We start from the raw sequence: 15,371 nt of genomic DNA on the forward strand, positions 1-15,371 counted from the left end.
GGACTCTAAGTTCCCCTGTCTTTGCTCTTATAGCATACTGATACAGGGATTGATAGACAGAATAGAAGTGGCTAAGATACGATGAAAATTGTGTAAGCCTTAGTGAGCAAGCCCTACTGATTGTTCAAATCTATTTACTAGGCTGACTTAGGAGAAATCAGTTCAAAACTTACCGCAATCCTTTTCATCAGATCCATCCCCACAATCATTATCTGTGTCGCAGACCCAGTTCCTTGAGATACAGTGGTGGTTATCACAGGTGAAGGAGGATGCAGGGCAGGAAGTGGGGGTTTGGGTGGGGCAGTTCTGCTCATCACTGCCATCCACACAGTCAGCGTGTCTGTCACAGCGCCAGTGTCCAGGGATGCACTCTCCTCCGTGGCCACAGGTGAATGCTGAAGGTGAACAGGTGTTATCTACAACAGAAACAAATTGGTCATGAAGACACTTGTTTTTACAGCCTTTTAAATGAGTTCTTACTTTGTAAAGGCCTGATTCTTCTCCTTTTTCAATGGGAGCATTATACAAAATGGAAATGTGCAAGTCATTACATCATCATCATCATCATTGACTGGTATTTATTTAGCAATTATCATAAAACAGGCAGTTTTCTGAGTGTTTTATATATTTCCTTCTCTCTTGCCCCTCCTAAGAATCCTGTTATGTACATACAATTATCTGCATTTTATAGACAAGGAAACCGAGGCTCTGAGAGTTTTAGGAATCTGCCCAAGATTCAAGCTCTCGTTGGTGTGATTCTAAGGCCCATCCTTTACTTCTAAGCTGTACTTCCTCCAATCACAATTTCAAACTCAGTTTACAGAAATCCTGAAAATATGTCATTTGAAAAGTGCAAGTTGATAAAATATTCAGGCAAAAATCTGCACTTTTAGAAACAGAAAGATAATATTCAAAAGGAAGAAAATTTTAGAAATTTCAAAAAAAATGTACAAGTGGGCATTTCTATTTTCAAATCTATCACTCTTCTTTCTCTTCAAAAAGACAGGTTATTATTACTATTAATCTCATTTTAATAGAGATTTTTGAGATTTCAACTGTCCTCTATCTTTTTTTTTTAATGGAATACTTTTTTCTTCTGCAGTAGAATTGATTAAGCTCCAAACTTTACAGACTGGACTACCATCAAAAGAAAAATGTAAAGGTTAAAACCACCATTTCACCCCTAATTCATTTCACACCAAAGAGGGAAAAAGGAATATAGTCCACGAGATTTTCAAAAGCTGTTATTGCAAATATCTATTCTGTGATACTATTCTCTCAGATACTAAAGACTATATCCAGTTTATTTTTATTTGACTTTTTCAGGGACTTGCCAAGATGTAATGACTGCATTGGTCCAAACAGCCAATGTCAGAAAGAAATTTTATGGAAGATAGTCCAAATCAACACTAGAAATCCTTTGTAACATTATCTATGAATGGTATTTATTGTCTAGCTTTCTAACAGCCTTTGGAGTACGCAAACATCTGAAATTTTAAAAGATATTTTTTCCCATCGAGATAACCCAAGATTTTTTTTTTTAAAGCCCACCTCTCCCTGTTCTAGTCATCCCAGGAAGTACCTCCAGTGTATAAGCTACTTACTAGATGTGCCACATAGATGCTCATCACTGTTATCATGGCAGTCATCAACTCCATCACAGCGGTAGTAAGTAGGTACACATCTGCCATTGTTACAGGTAAAAGAAAAAGAGCCACAGTGCTCTATGGGTGGTTCATGGGAGGGGTCTTCCACACATGTCAAGTGATTAGAAGTCAGAGTCATTCCATAGGGGCAACCACAGACCCGCTGGAGATTTGGCACTGGGAAGCAGAAGTGGCTGCAGTCGCCATTCGGATGTGTGGGTCGATTACAGTAGTTAGAACCTGAAAAAGCAACGCCCTGAAATGGTGAGCTACGCATATTTCCATTAGGTTGATCACAGGTTTGGTTTGTGAAGAAAAACAAATGGAAAGGACATATTTCAGACCCAATACTAAAAGATAGCTTCCTCTTGGAAATCAACATGCCAAATATAACATTCAGTTTGAATACAGAGAAGTGCTACAATGTGTTTTTCCCAACAACACTTTTAGAGTTAGCAGAATTTAAGTCTTAACACTATTAAACTATCTGAGTGACAGGAATATAAAATTTTCAGGAGCAATATATACTTTAAGGAGAAAAGGAGCCACCATATTAAATAAATACCTCCATATAAAAGAACTTGGCAATCTCACTCACCAGTCTGGGTGTTAGCATCATATGATTTCACTTGCATTATCTTACTGATGCCACTTCGAATAACTGTCCTGTCTCCACCATCCGTTTTCCTGACTCGAACAATAGCACCCAATCTCCAGTCAGTAAAAAATAAGTAATCTATGAAGAAACACAGGTGATTAGTATTTTTCTCACAGCTCGCTTTTAAATCACTTGGGAAAATGCAATAGATTCGTAATGCTTCTTGCAAATGTGAGAAGCTTCTTCCATCAATATCTGTAATAGGTTTCTGCAATCATTTTCCATGACTTGTTACTCTCTAGAAATTACTCTTTAGAAGCCTATATATTTAATAATACTTGGTTCAGGCAAGTGTGTATGGAGTACTGTGATGGCATTTAATAGCAATTAGGTTTAGACTTTAGTGGTAAAAATAAAAATTTTAAAAATCTCAGGATTCTTCTGTAGAGCATTAGATGGTGTCTCATAAGACTGTGTTCTTATCCCAGCTAAAGCACTAACCTGCTGAAGTGCTCTTAGGCAAACACTTAACTGTGTGGGGGCTCATTTTTCTAGTAAAATTAAGGAAATAGACTAAATTACCTTTAAGTTCCCTTCCAGGTCAAACATTCCATATACGATGTCTTAATGAGAACATTAAAAAAATTTTTATACTCAACTTTAATAAGAAGCTGTTGAGAAGGAAAAGTACAGATCCAGTCCAGAAAGGAACTTTCAGTATATGTTTGAGGATCAGGAAAACTATCCACAGAAGTGTGCCTACACCTACAACCACAGCAATGTTCCATGAAGCTCAAAATAGTAAGATAGTTAAACAGTAAGATAGTTAGAATGAAAGATAGTTAGAATGTAAGAATCTAGACATTAAAAATTTAATCATGGTCCCTTTATACTAGCTACTGGAGCAGGAATGAAGACATATACAGAGTTTTCAAAAGAAAGAATTGAATCAAAGTAGATTATCTCTTTAACAACAGCTTAACTAACTAAAAATTCCAACTAACCAGAAAATGCCTAAGATGTCACACATTTTATCATTGGGCCGGTTTTCCTTATCTATGGTCTAATCAATGACTAATCAGTCACTCGACTCACTGAATCTTATCTAGACTGACTGGCAATCTCAGTCTCACCACTCACGAAGATATCTTACTAACCTTAAATAGATAAGGAGTTTAATAAACCTTTTAGTCCTGGGTGGTACGCAGACAGCCAAGCAGATGTAGCCTTTCATTAAGAAGATACATAATTTCCACGGTGTTGTGCAATAAAACAACTTTCCATAAGAAATTCATCATGAAGGGCAGTGTTGGAAGAAACAATTATTATTATTTTTGGAAGGTTGTGTTGCTCTCATGGGTGTGCGCTCAAATTTTTTTCATACTGATGAAACCAAAGATACTGAAACTGCATTTTTACCCAATCCCAAAACAGTTCAGCAAAGAGCAGAGAAAATTTAACATTCTTCTAATGTTCCAACGTGACAGCAAATAGTATGTGTCTGACATCATTAGTGAAAAGGGAGTGAATGAATTGGGGGAGGGGGATGAGTATAATTGACTCATCAAAAATCTCACAAGAGCATTTTTAAAATATTTTACAATACCATGCACTCCTCCACAGATGAACAGAGAGCGGGATGAAATATGCACTATATTTACTAGCTATTCATTCCACACTATATGCGTGTGAGAAAGTCTTTGATTTATAGTTAGTATCTAGTTTTTTAAAGCACTATGCTAATTATTCAGGGTAGGAGGTCTCAACCAGGGACACAACTATCACATGCACAGAGCCTTTGATGGATCACAAAATGGCAGCCCTCTAACTGGATTAACTATGGTTTGTCAAGGAGAACTGGGGTGGATTTCAGCCTCCCCTCATCCTCTTGGCCTGGCACTTTTATGCACTGCACAAGCTATACAATCATTCACAGACACCCTGTTTTCAAGAATAAACAAACCACCTGTTTCATGGTGCCAGGCTACATTCTTAATTCCGGTAACTCCACTGACAACAGCACGCTTACACTCAAGAGGGGAGTTGAGAGAAGGAAAACCGATATATTGGTGTGACGGTTGTTGCTGTAGTTTCCCAGAATTCTATGCTCCCAGCAATCTTTACTAGTAGCATTAAATTATTTGGAAAGGTTGATGAAAAAACAACTACATCTTGCTAGTCTTCATACATTTCTATGTAACAAAGATGATGTCAGTTACCCAACATTGTGACTAAAAAGCTTCAGAGACATCCAGTGAGTATAGAGTTGATGAATATGTATAATAGTTTTTCCACAAAGATTCTAACTAGGTTCTTGCAAACATCAGAGAACAAAACTCTGGGGTTGGCCAATGGCATAGTAGTTAAGTTCACATGCTCTGCTTCAGCAGCCCAGGGTCCACAGGTTTGGATCCTGGGTGTGGACCTAGCACTGCTTGTCAAGCCACGCTGTGGTGGCATCCCACATAAAATAGAGTGAGATTGGCACAGATGTTAGCTCTGCGACAATCTTCCTCAAGCAAAGAGAGGAGGATTGGCAAAAGATGTTAGCTGAGGGCCAATCTTCCTCACAAAAAAAAAAAAAGTTACAATAGTTACTGGAAACAGCTCTTGCTGTTTTATTCTTGAAAATGATGAAGGCAGTAACTTACTATTTCTTCCTGTGATATTTATATAACAGAAAATTTGGCATGTTCAATTGTATAATATGTGTAATCTACAAAGTACTATACCCATATAAGTTATTGATATTATTATTTAAAAATGTCTAAAACAAAAAAAATATTCTAATGGTCAAATATTCAGTCAACAAACCAAATGTTTTGCCTATACATAATAGCACCGTTTTAATTTTTTGTCTTCTCAAGTGACCAGCTTTTCTGGAATTGTGAGATTGCCAAATGAGGATGAATCTTTACTGTTACAACTTGCAAAGTATAAAAACAACACACACTTTTATTACTTCAAAACATACCTTGAAAGACAGTAAGTCCAAATGGATGTGCCATCTGCGGTATATGGCCCAGGGCTCTTCTTTCTGAACCATCAAAGGTGCTGTGCTCAATTTTATCAAAAAAGGCATCTACCCAGTACAATCGTAAAGCACTAAAGTAATAAAATAGGGATCTGTTATTCAGAAACTAGCAAATTACCATTTACACTGAGGGCATTCAAAAAACAGTATGTTCAATGACACTTATTAAACAATGTTTTTAAAACTTAAATTATACTCATGAAAAAGTTTAAAGTTTGATGATCCCCCCCAGAAAGATATAGCCTCTTTCAAGAAGTAATTTTCAATTAATTGTCTTAGAAAACTCGAAATGTTACCTTCAAGTTAGGAATTAAATGAACATGTTCAGAATAATAGATAGTAATCTATGTTTAAAAAGTTAAATATATTTCTTCCTTTTATCTATCCTATAAACTACAAGGTTATTTACCCCGTTACTTTTTCCTATATTCCTAGATAGATCATCAATTTCTCGAGAACAATATCTTATACTTCAAAAATTCTCCCAGAGTGCACATAGACAACTATACATTTGTTGGTTAATTGACAAGGACTTTCTATCCTCAACATGCCCCACGTAAAAATGACACATGACCTGCACTTCACCAATCCCTAGCCTACTTCTACTGAAGTTTGGGTCTTGCCTCCTCCATCTTGACCTTCCACGAGGTCCTACCATTCTACTTCTTCTAGCAATTTCCTCAGAATGTTCATGAATCCATTAGTTTTCATCCCAGTGGAAGCTACTCAACCACGTTTGTGTTCTTTGTGTTCTTATATCATTCTACATCCTTCTCCCATTGCCAACCAACAATGTAAAAATATCTGAAGGCAAGCAGTACCAGTTTCCTCACTCCTTCCTATTTCCACATATTGCCTCATGTCTTCCACAGTAAGTGGGAACTCAGCAATTTGGGATGATTCCTACTTACCCCCAATCAATGGCCAACCCATTGGGCCATCCAAGAGTAGTATTTACTATAGGTACAACGTTAGATCCATCACTCCAGGCTCTCAGAATTTTAGCAGGACGGTACCAATCAGAAAAGAATATATACCTAGAAAAAGAGGTAATAAATCAAAGATGTTAACACTGAGACAAATGACATGACTCAGAGAGGTTTAGCACAAACACAGATTCTCCAGAGACTTGCTGGAACTAATTTCATTTTCTGTATATGTTATTGGGCTTATACAGGAGGGAAAAAAACCTGCTTATTAAGGAGATTTAGTGTACAACTGACAATTTTTATTTATCTATTTTTTTGTGTGAGGAAGATTGGCCCTGAGCTAACATCTGTTGCCAATCTTCCTCTATTTTGCACATGGGATGCCACCACAGCATGGCTTGATGAGTGGTGTGCAGGTCCGTGCCCAGGATCCAACCTGGGGCCAGCCAAGTGGAGCGCAAGAATTTAACCAATGGGCAGGCCCTGATATAATTTTTAATTAAAAGTTCAGTTATCAACATATAACCAAAGCAATAAATACAAATGCCATTAAAATGGGCATCCAAACCATAGGACCATCGTGTTGAACTTAGGACCTAAAACTATTGTCATCAAGTAGATTCATTAAAAAGACTCAGTTCAGGTTACATTTTCAATACTCCATGTTGTTCAAAGGAAATAATAAACTGTGAACAAGGAAACAGATTTTAATCCCTCTCTTTTTCTCTGGATCCACCAGATTGCTCTTTATTCATCTTCCACAAGGAGCTGAAAAATTTGCACTCAGCTTTACATCTTTGATGAAGAATGCATCCAAATCAACATAACTCTTAAACAATATCTTACCCGAGGCATCTTTTTTATTCTGAGGAGTGACAAAAAGGTAAGTCTAGGAAGAAAAAAAACTTCTCTTTCATATAAGCCTTAGGAACTAAAATTAGTCTTTTCCAAAAGGTAACTTTCTGAAATGTGACTTCATATTACTTTAAATGAAGGAGTCATTAGGAAACAAATTTTATGGCTTTTTAAAACCAAATCCCAAAGATTTAGCTTAAGATAAATTCATTAGAAAATCAACTGTTTAACTCTCTATAGGGCAATAAAATTTCCTATCAATAATATCGTCAGTTTTAAAATGTTTCTTATATTATTTCACGAGGAGAAAAATAAAATATAAAATAAACACTCCAGAGGTAGCACACAGAGTTGTTAGACACACAGGCTTTGCAGTCAGACAGGCCCGGAATTCAAATACTAACTGTTGTTTAATAGCTGTGTGTCCTTGGGCAAGTTACTTTATCTCTCTGAGCCTCAGATTCATTATCTCTAAAACAGGTATTATATATACCTGGGTCACAAACTAACTTTTGGATTAGATGAGATTATATCTGTAAAGTGCTTACTATGTGTCCTCAGTGAATTGTTTTAGTGAATTACCAGTCATCTTTTTTTAATTACTATTCCATTCAAATACAACTACCTAGCTCAGACTTGTTCTAAATAAACATATTAGCTATTAAACATATTTAAATAAGGAAGGTAAGAACCTGAAAGGAATAGTGTGAACCATTCTGTCTCTTCTTGTCCAACGCTACCAATTATGGAACAGTTAAACAGAAAACTTTGTCTATGGTCTGAAAGACTTTTTATTCTGAAAACTACTGAACAAATTTGCTAAGCTTTATATCAACGTATTAAATCAAGGAAAGAATCTGAGTCTCTCCCGATAATTCTGCTGCATATTCATTCCTTCCCCACTGAATCTGTAGCACATGGTTTGGTCCTCTGCGATTGTGGAAAAAACCACACCCAGTGAAGACAGGGAAAGCTGAAACTAAGGAGAAAATTTTTTTTGAAGGAGAGAAAGTGATTACTCAATCTTATGCTAAAGGGATAAAATTTAAGGTGATTTCAATTTGTGTAGTTCAATCTTCTATTTGCTGAACTTGCCAAATCCCTACGGCATTACTTTTCAATAATTTTAAAAGACGTGAACATACTCACCCAGCAATAGGATGAACCACGATTGATCGTGGGTTATTTACATTCTTGATTATTTCACGTCTCGATTTATCAGCCAGCCTCATGACACTGACGCTCTTGTAGGATGCCTCTGTCCAATAAAGATTCTTTGAAATCCAGTCAAAACTCAAACTTTCGACACCTTCCACCATGGACGCTGTGACAACTTCTCTTCCTATGAGTTAAAATATGGACGTGGTTTAAACTCAGCTCACTTTATGAGACATACATTTTCCTGATACTACATATTTTCATTTTGTGTCAGAATTAGAGCATATTTCAGTAATACATGTGGAATTCTTTAAAAAATAAAACAACTGTAAACTGCTCAGCAACAACATCAGATAAACTTAGAATCTATCCATCCCCGCCAAAGTTTGGATCTCAAAGAATAGATATGATGCTGATAAATAGAACCAGGAGTGGTATGGCCTGGATTTACTCCCTTGTTCAACCTTCCAGAAAAAAATTCTTATTGCAGAACATCTGAAGAAAAGATACCTGAGTTCACATACTCACAAACACCACCCACAGACAGCCCTGATAAGCTGACACCGCCAGGTACGACTAGGGGGTAGCTCTGAGCTCTGAGCTATTACGCCCAACCCTCTCAGCAGTCTTTCAGAGCCACAAAGTTGCCAAGTTTGGAAAAGACCAGCAAAGATGCTAGAAAGAAAATCAGAACTGGTACAGGAGAAAAAAAGATTACTTTCCTCTTTCTGAAATTTTTATGCCTTTTCGCCTCTTTTTTCTTTTTTCACTAAAGAAAATCTGAATCAGAGTATACAATCACACCTCTTTCTTTTGAAGTAAGAAAAACAATCCTAGTACTTTTTCCAGTCACTTATTCAGTAGATTGCAAAAATAAAGTCCTCTATGTGCTAGATATCATACTAGATATTTAGGAAACATAACATTGCTAATAGTATTAACAATAATAGCTTATATTGAGCCCTTACTATGAGCCAGAAACTGGCCCAAGTACTTTCCATGGATTCGTCCATCCCCACAACAGCTCAACAAGTAGGTACTATTATTATTATTTTACAGAGGAGGAAACTGAGTCATAGAGAGGTGAAGCATCTTGAAAGAAGTGTGGACACTGCCTTCAAGGTGTTTATAACTAAGTAGGAAAAAGAGGAGGAGGTAGTTAGGCCAAGAGTCAAAAATAAAAGAGTAATGGGTGCTGTGATGGAGGTATGCACAGGATGGGACGCAAGCAGATTCCGAATGGAGCATATGGCAAGTTTGAGCTGTGGAGAGGTTTCCCAAAGGAGGTAACAAATTGGGGGCTGTAGGAGAGCAAAGACTTGGAAGTGAGAGCAAGAGAGATTAAGAATTCTACATGTTCCAGAGCTTGGCTGAAGATTAATGAGTTAACGACAGAGGGTAAAAGAGTGGGAGGAGTTCAGGGGACCACTAGATTTCTGGGGGTGACGGGAGGGAGAGGAGGAAGAGGTGAGTGGTCATGCTCTTCCCCTAAGGCAAGACGTCTGTGAGAAACGGTATAAAGGTGTCCATTTAGACATATTGGTTTTGAGGTGGTTGTGGGATATCCAGGTGAGAGATCCAAAAAGCACTTGGCACTATGGGTCTGAACCTCAGAGGGAGAGCCTGGATAGAGATTTTTTTTTTTTTTTGAGGAAAATTAGCCCTGAGCTAACTACTGCCAGTCCTCCTCCTTTTTGCTGAGGAAGCCTGGCCCTGAGATAACATCCGTCCGTGCCCATCTTCCTCTACTTTATATGTGGGATGCCTGCCACAGCATGGTGTGCCAAGTGGTGCCATGTCCACTCCCAGGATCCGAACCCGCGAACCCCGGGCCGCAGAGAAGCGAAACATGCGAACTCAACCGCTGCATCACCAGGCCGGCCCCTGGATGGAGACTTTTATCATCACCTGCAAGAAGCCTTCCCTGATCTTTCCCTCATCCCCCAGGCTGAGAGGAAAACATTCAGGAAACACTCTAAGTCTCCCCACACTAACATATAATTGCTATATAGATGGTAACCGAAGACATGGAAGGTACAAAATTATGTAGAATAAGAAAAGAGGACAATGTGGAACACTAGAGATGACAGTTATGTACAGGACAGGCAAATAAGAAAAGACCTCTTGGACCGGCCCGGTGGCGCAGCTGTTAAGTGCACACATTCCACTTTGGCAGCCCGGGGTTCACCGGTTCGGATCCCGGGTGCGGACATGGCACCACTTGGCAAGCCATACTGTGGTGGGCATCCCACATATAAAAAAAGTGAAGGAAGATGGGCACAGATGTTAGCTCAGGGCCAGTCTTCCTCAGCAAAAAGAGGAGTATTGGCAGCAGATGTTAGCTCAGGGCTAATCTTCCTCAAAAAAATAATAAATAAATAAATAATAAAAAAATAAAATAAAGTTTCCCTAATACAAATAAAAAAAAAAATGAAGTTTAAAAAAAAAGAAAGAAAAGACCTCCAAGGAACACTAGAAAGAAAGGTTAAGAAATAGAAGGAAATCCAAAGGAGTGTGTTGTAATGGAAGAAAGCATTTAACAAGATGACCAAAGTGCCAAAGATAAGGACTAAAAGTTTATAACAAAGAGATTGGAGGTGCCCAGGTGAGAGGTGTTTCATGTGACGTGGGCAGATTGCGTTGAGGTGAGGAATAAGTGAGAATGTGGAAGAGGGGACAGGAAAGTACTGACCAACCTTTCAAGATGCTTGTCCATGAAATCAAGGAGAGAGGGCTGTAACTAGAGATGGACATGGAACGGAGGGAGGGTTGAATGTCTTTTAGGATGGGAGAGACTTGAGTATATCTGATGGGGAATATTCAGTAGAAATAGAGAAGTAGGAGAACAGAAAGGAGAGAGCGAGTTCCCTGAGGAATTTTGACTTTAATTTGGTTTCTGACAACTCATTTTTTGCACAAGTACGCATTGACACAACATTCTCCCTCGAAAAACAGAGCAATGTAATACATTCCTCACCAAAGCATAGAGTTTACCCACTGACAATAAGAATATATTAAAAGGCAACTTGCTCAGCATGTGGACATGAAATTGACTAAAAGAACACGATGAGAGGGCTGGCCCTGCGGCCTAGTGGTTAAATTCACACGCTCCACTGCAGGCGGCCCAGTGGTTCGTTGGCCACTCCCCTCTATCTACCTCCTCAAAGAGACGAGAGATTTTCTTCTCTGGAGGAACTGAAGCAGACGGACTGTGGCCTCAGGACAAAATGCACAACTCAGGGGTAGGATGGACACAGAACTGAGTACAGGGGCATTCTGTGAATACTGATCTGGAGGGTTCTCCCTGTCCTCTGTTCGGCTCCCAGAATACAGACAACCAGCTACTCCCCTCTTATTCCCCACCCCAAGAAGGAGAATGGAAGCATCTATTAAGGAGATGTTGACTATCTAGAGAAAACATTTACTAATACTGACGTTTGGGAGCTCCCCAACAAAAAGGCTGCCTCATTCACTAAAATCCACCAGCTGATGAGATCCATTCATATCTACGGATGCTCTGGTCAGCTTTTTATAGCTTTGCCCTTAATATCAAACAAGGGCCACAGAAATTTGAAGAAGGCTTCCTTCATGAAAAAGAAAGTTGAAAACAAACCAAAAGGAAAAAGAAACCCAAAGGAAATGGAAACAGAGGAAGATTAATTTTTTAATGTAATTTATATCTTCATAGAAACAAAAGATATTGAATTTATGAATCAAGAACAGGTTTTATGAAAAAAGAAATAATCATAGAACAAGAAAGAGCTCTTCAAAATTGAATATATTACAAATAAAATAAAAAATTCAATAGAAAAGCAGAAAACTAAAACGCCAAAAAATCTCGCAAGAAAGTAGAACAAAATGATAGAGATGAAAACTAGGAAAGAAAAGATAAGAAAAAAATAGGTGATTAATGTAACATTTTACTCTTAAGAATTACTGAGAGAACAGAAAAACAGAGGCAAGAAAATCTCCCAGAATAGAAGGGCATAAATCTCAAGATTAAAGGGATAACAAAAAGATTCTAAAAGTTTCCAGAAAGGAATGAACACAAAATAACATCAATAGCAACCAAAAAAAAGTCATATACACTGAAATCGTTCTCCGAAGGGCATAGCACTCTCAAAACTGGATACTAGAAGACAGTGGAGCAGTGTCTCCAAATTTCCAGAGTAAAATTACTTTCACCCTATACCCAGCCAAACAGTTAAGATGGAGGGCAAAATAAAAAGACTTTCCGACATTCCAAGACAAAAAAATAAACCCTCCTACTCATTCTTCTTAAGGCACTATATAATGTGTTTCACCAAAATGAGGAAATAAATCTGGAAAGAGAAATAAACAATGTGCCAGAAAGTGGAGATCCAGCACAGGAAACAGGGAAAGGGAAGTCGAAAGACAAGGGCTGTGCACCAGATCTAGAGAGAAATGAGTCCCAACTGGAGCAGGAGACAGAAGTCTCCAGAGAAGAAACAAATTACAGAGTGTTTGCATTTGATAGATAGAAAGATAGACAGGCATTTGATAGATCTGTTGGATCATTTGGGAAAAATATATAATAGCTATATAGAAAACTAAGCAAATGAAGATGGGGCAATTATTAACTCCAGAAATAAATCAAAAATTACTCAAAAAATGTCATCACAGAATAGTATTTGGCTTAGCAGTGAACAATATTTATATTTATTTTAGGTTAATAATATATACACCTACTATTAATTTAATTAAAAAATTACAGTCTAGCTTTTTAGGGAGAATATAGGGAGAGAAGTTGGAGGAAAGGAATGTCAGAGAGCTAAATCTTTATCTATAACAAGGAAACAAATGTCTAAAATGACAAATTGAGAAATAGTAATAGAAACAAAGTGTTTAGAAATATGAAGACAAATAATGGAAGAAACAGCTGAAAGAATGGAAGCAATTACCTTGGAGAGCAGGTCTGGGTTGGAGGCAGGGTGGAGCAGAGTAATATGGTTTTGCATTGATAACAGCTATAATCATAGCTAACATTTACTGAATAGTTACTATTTTCCAGGCGTTTTACATGTATTAACTTAAAATTCTCCCAACAACCTTATGAGCTATGTAGTACTTGTATTATTATTCCTATTTTACAGATTTAGGAACTGAGGGATAAAGAAATTAGGTAACTTCCCCAAGATTACAGAACTAGGAAATGGGAGAAGCCACGATTCAAAACTAGGCAGGCTAGCTCCTGAGCTGGACCTCTTAGTTGCTGTGTTATATTGGCTGCCAATTTTTTTACAACTGCAGACTAGTCGGTTGTAAAATGAAAGTACTGGATTATGCCATCATCCAATAAAGTACCCAATGGTAAAGTGTGACTGGCTATAATTTATCTTCCTGTGATGATTATGAAGATTTTAAAGGAATTCCAATCAATTAAAAACTTACAGTAAATGCATATTTACATGTAATTCATGTCTTTTAAAAAATTATTATTCTTCCAAGTCTAGCATTTAGGTATTCCAGCAACCCTAAAGAGAGGTCTTCCATTGGATCAATCTGGCTGCTTGAATATGAGGAACAGGCTCTAGTCAATTAATCCATTAAAGGCTTTCATACACTTGACACTCCTTTTATGGAGTGTTGACTCCTTGAATATGAATATTTGTCATTGTTAAAAGCGCACTCTCACTTATAACTTATTTTGAAAATAAAGGAAAAGCATTTGCTTTAACTCAACTCATAAGAAAAGCAATAGATTTCTTTTCTCAATCTAAAAGTATTTAGCAAGCTTAGTAAAGGAGTCTGCTTACGAAGTGAATGCCAAGTTTTACTGAGCAAATTCTTACTATTATTATTGAAAACAGACAAAACATGCAAAAGCCATTCTTACCTGTGCCATCGATCTTTTGTTTAAAAATCATGTCTTTTGATGTATCTGAAAAAAAGATAGTGCTCTCCTGGGCATCAAAATCAATCCCAACAAAGGAAGAAGGATTTCCCGTCATTGGAACCATGACATCCTCCTGGGTGGAGAGGGTGAAGGGGATGCCACGAACAGCCACTTCAGATGAAAAGATCAGGAACTGCTTAACAGCTGGGGGGAAAATTACACAGCACAGTCAGCACAGCAGGGTTCTTGCCCTGTTTGAATTCCATCCATAAAGCACATTTGATAATTCTGAAATAGACATAAAAAATAAATCTGTGGAAAACATAGTTAGAAATAATAGGAGGAAAGATAAACAGTTATGAAGGTGATTCAAGTATTACAATCTTGCTTCTTCCTGAGAAGCTTAACCTTAAGACTGATTTATATAAAAGACAGTGTCCATATACTTAATTTCTTTTTTCTTTTTTTAAAGATTGGCACCTGAGCTAACAACTGTTGCCAATCCGGTTTTTTTAATATATTTTTATTTTTTCCCTCTTCTTCTCTCCAAAGTTCCCCAGTACATAGTTGTATATTCTAGTTGTGAGGGCCTCTGGTTGTGCTATGTGGGACGCTGCCTCAGCATGGCTTGTTGAGCGGTGCCATGTCTGCACCCAGGATCCGAACTGGCGAAACCCTGGGCCGCTGAAATGGGGTGTGCGAACTTAACCACTCGGCCACGGAGCCGGCCCCAATAAACTTAATTTCTAAAACAGTATTAACTGGACTGCATAGTAATTGCATCAAAATTCTCAAGTTGGATTAACTTTTGTATAGAGATCTATACAGAGAATCCTACTGCAGTTTTTGAAGTATTAAGATCAGTAAAAGAGAAGAATTAACAGCAACCAGTAAATTATTTAGGAAGACATAAAGAAGGGAAAAAAGGAAGGAAACAGGAAAGGAGTGATGTTTAAAATCAAAGAAGGAGACAGTGACAATGTGTCAAAAAGGGAAAGATGAAGGAGTTATACCCAAGACAAAGAGAAAAATTGCAGAAGGAGTTTAAAAGTGAAATTATTAGATAATGTAGTGTTAATTTTTTAAGTGAGGGTGATTTTTATCTGAATCTAGGATGACCCACAAAGTTAACAATTCATCTGAGTTAGAATAAGATAATTTACATAGTAAGACAGAAGCAGCCAGAATTTGTCAAAAGTATTAAAAAGGAGAGTTGTCAATGTGAAAATAAGAGAAACAAATATCGTAGGAGTGGATTTCATCAGCGGCTGAGGCAATAGCCTACTGATGAGTA

General features: G+C 37.6%; 1 protein-coding gene across 1 annotated transcript in view; it reads right to left on the reverse strand.

Annotated features, from left to right (window-relative positions):
• LRP2 (LDL receptor related protein 2) overlaps positions 1-15,371 on the reverse strand; it is a 198,384-nt gene that overhangs the window by 106,699 nt on the left and 76,314 nt on the right. Inside the window, exons 16-22 of the mRNA XM_070508061.1 lie at positions 14,078-14,281; positions 8,212-8,404; positions 6,190-6,315; positions 5,219-5,349; positions 2,245-2,382; positions 1,605-1,886; positions 174-416 (exon numbers count right to left, since the gene is read on the reverse strand). Of these exons, the coding sequence (XP_070364162.1) occupies positions 174-416; positions 1,605-1,886; positions 2,245-2,382; positions 5,219-5,349; positions 6,190-6,315; positions 8,212-8,404; positions 14,078-14,281 (1,317 nt within the window). The remainder of the gene's footprint in view (positions 1-173; positions 417-1,604; positions 1,887-2,244; positions 2,383-5,218; positions 5,350-6,189; positions 6,316-8,211; positions 8,405-14,077; positions 14,282-15,371) is intronic.

Source organism: Equus asinus, chromosome 4, assembly GCF_041296235.1.
Source record: "Equus asinus isolate D_3611 breed Donkey chromosome 4, EquAss-T2T_v2, whole genome shotgun sequence".
Classification (NCBI taxonomy): domain Eukaryota; kingdom Metazoa; phylum Chordata; class Mammalia; order Perissodactyla; family Equidae; genus Equus; species Equus asinus.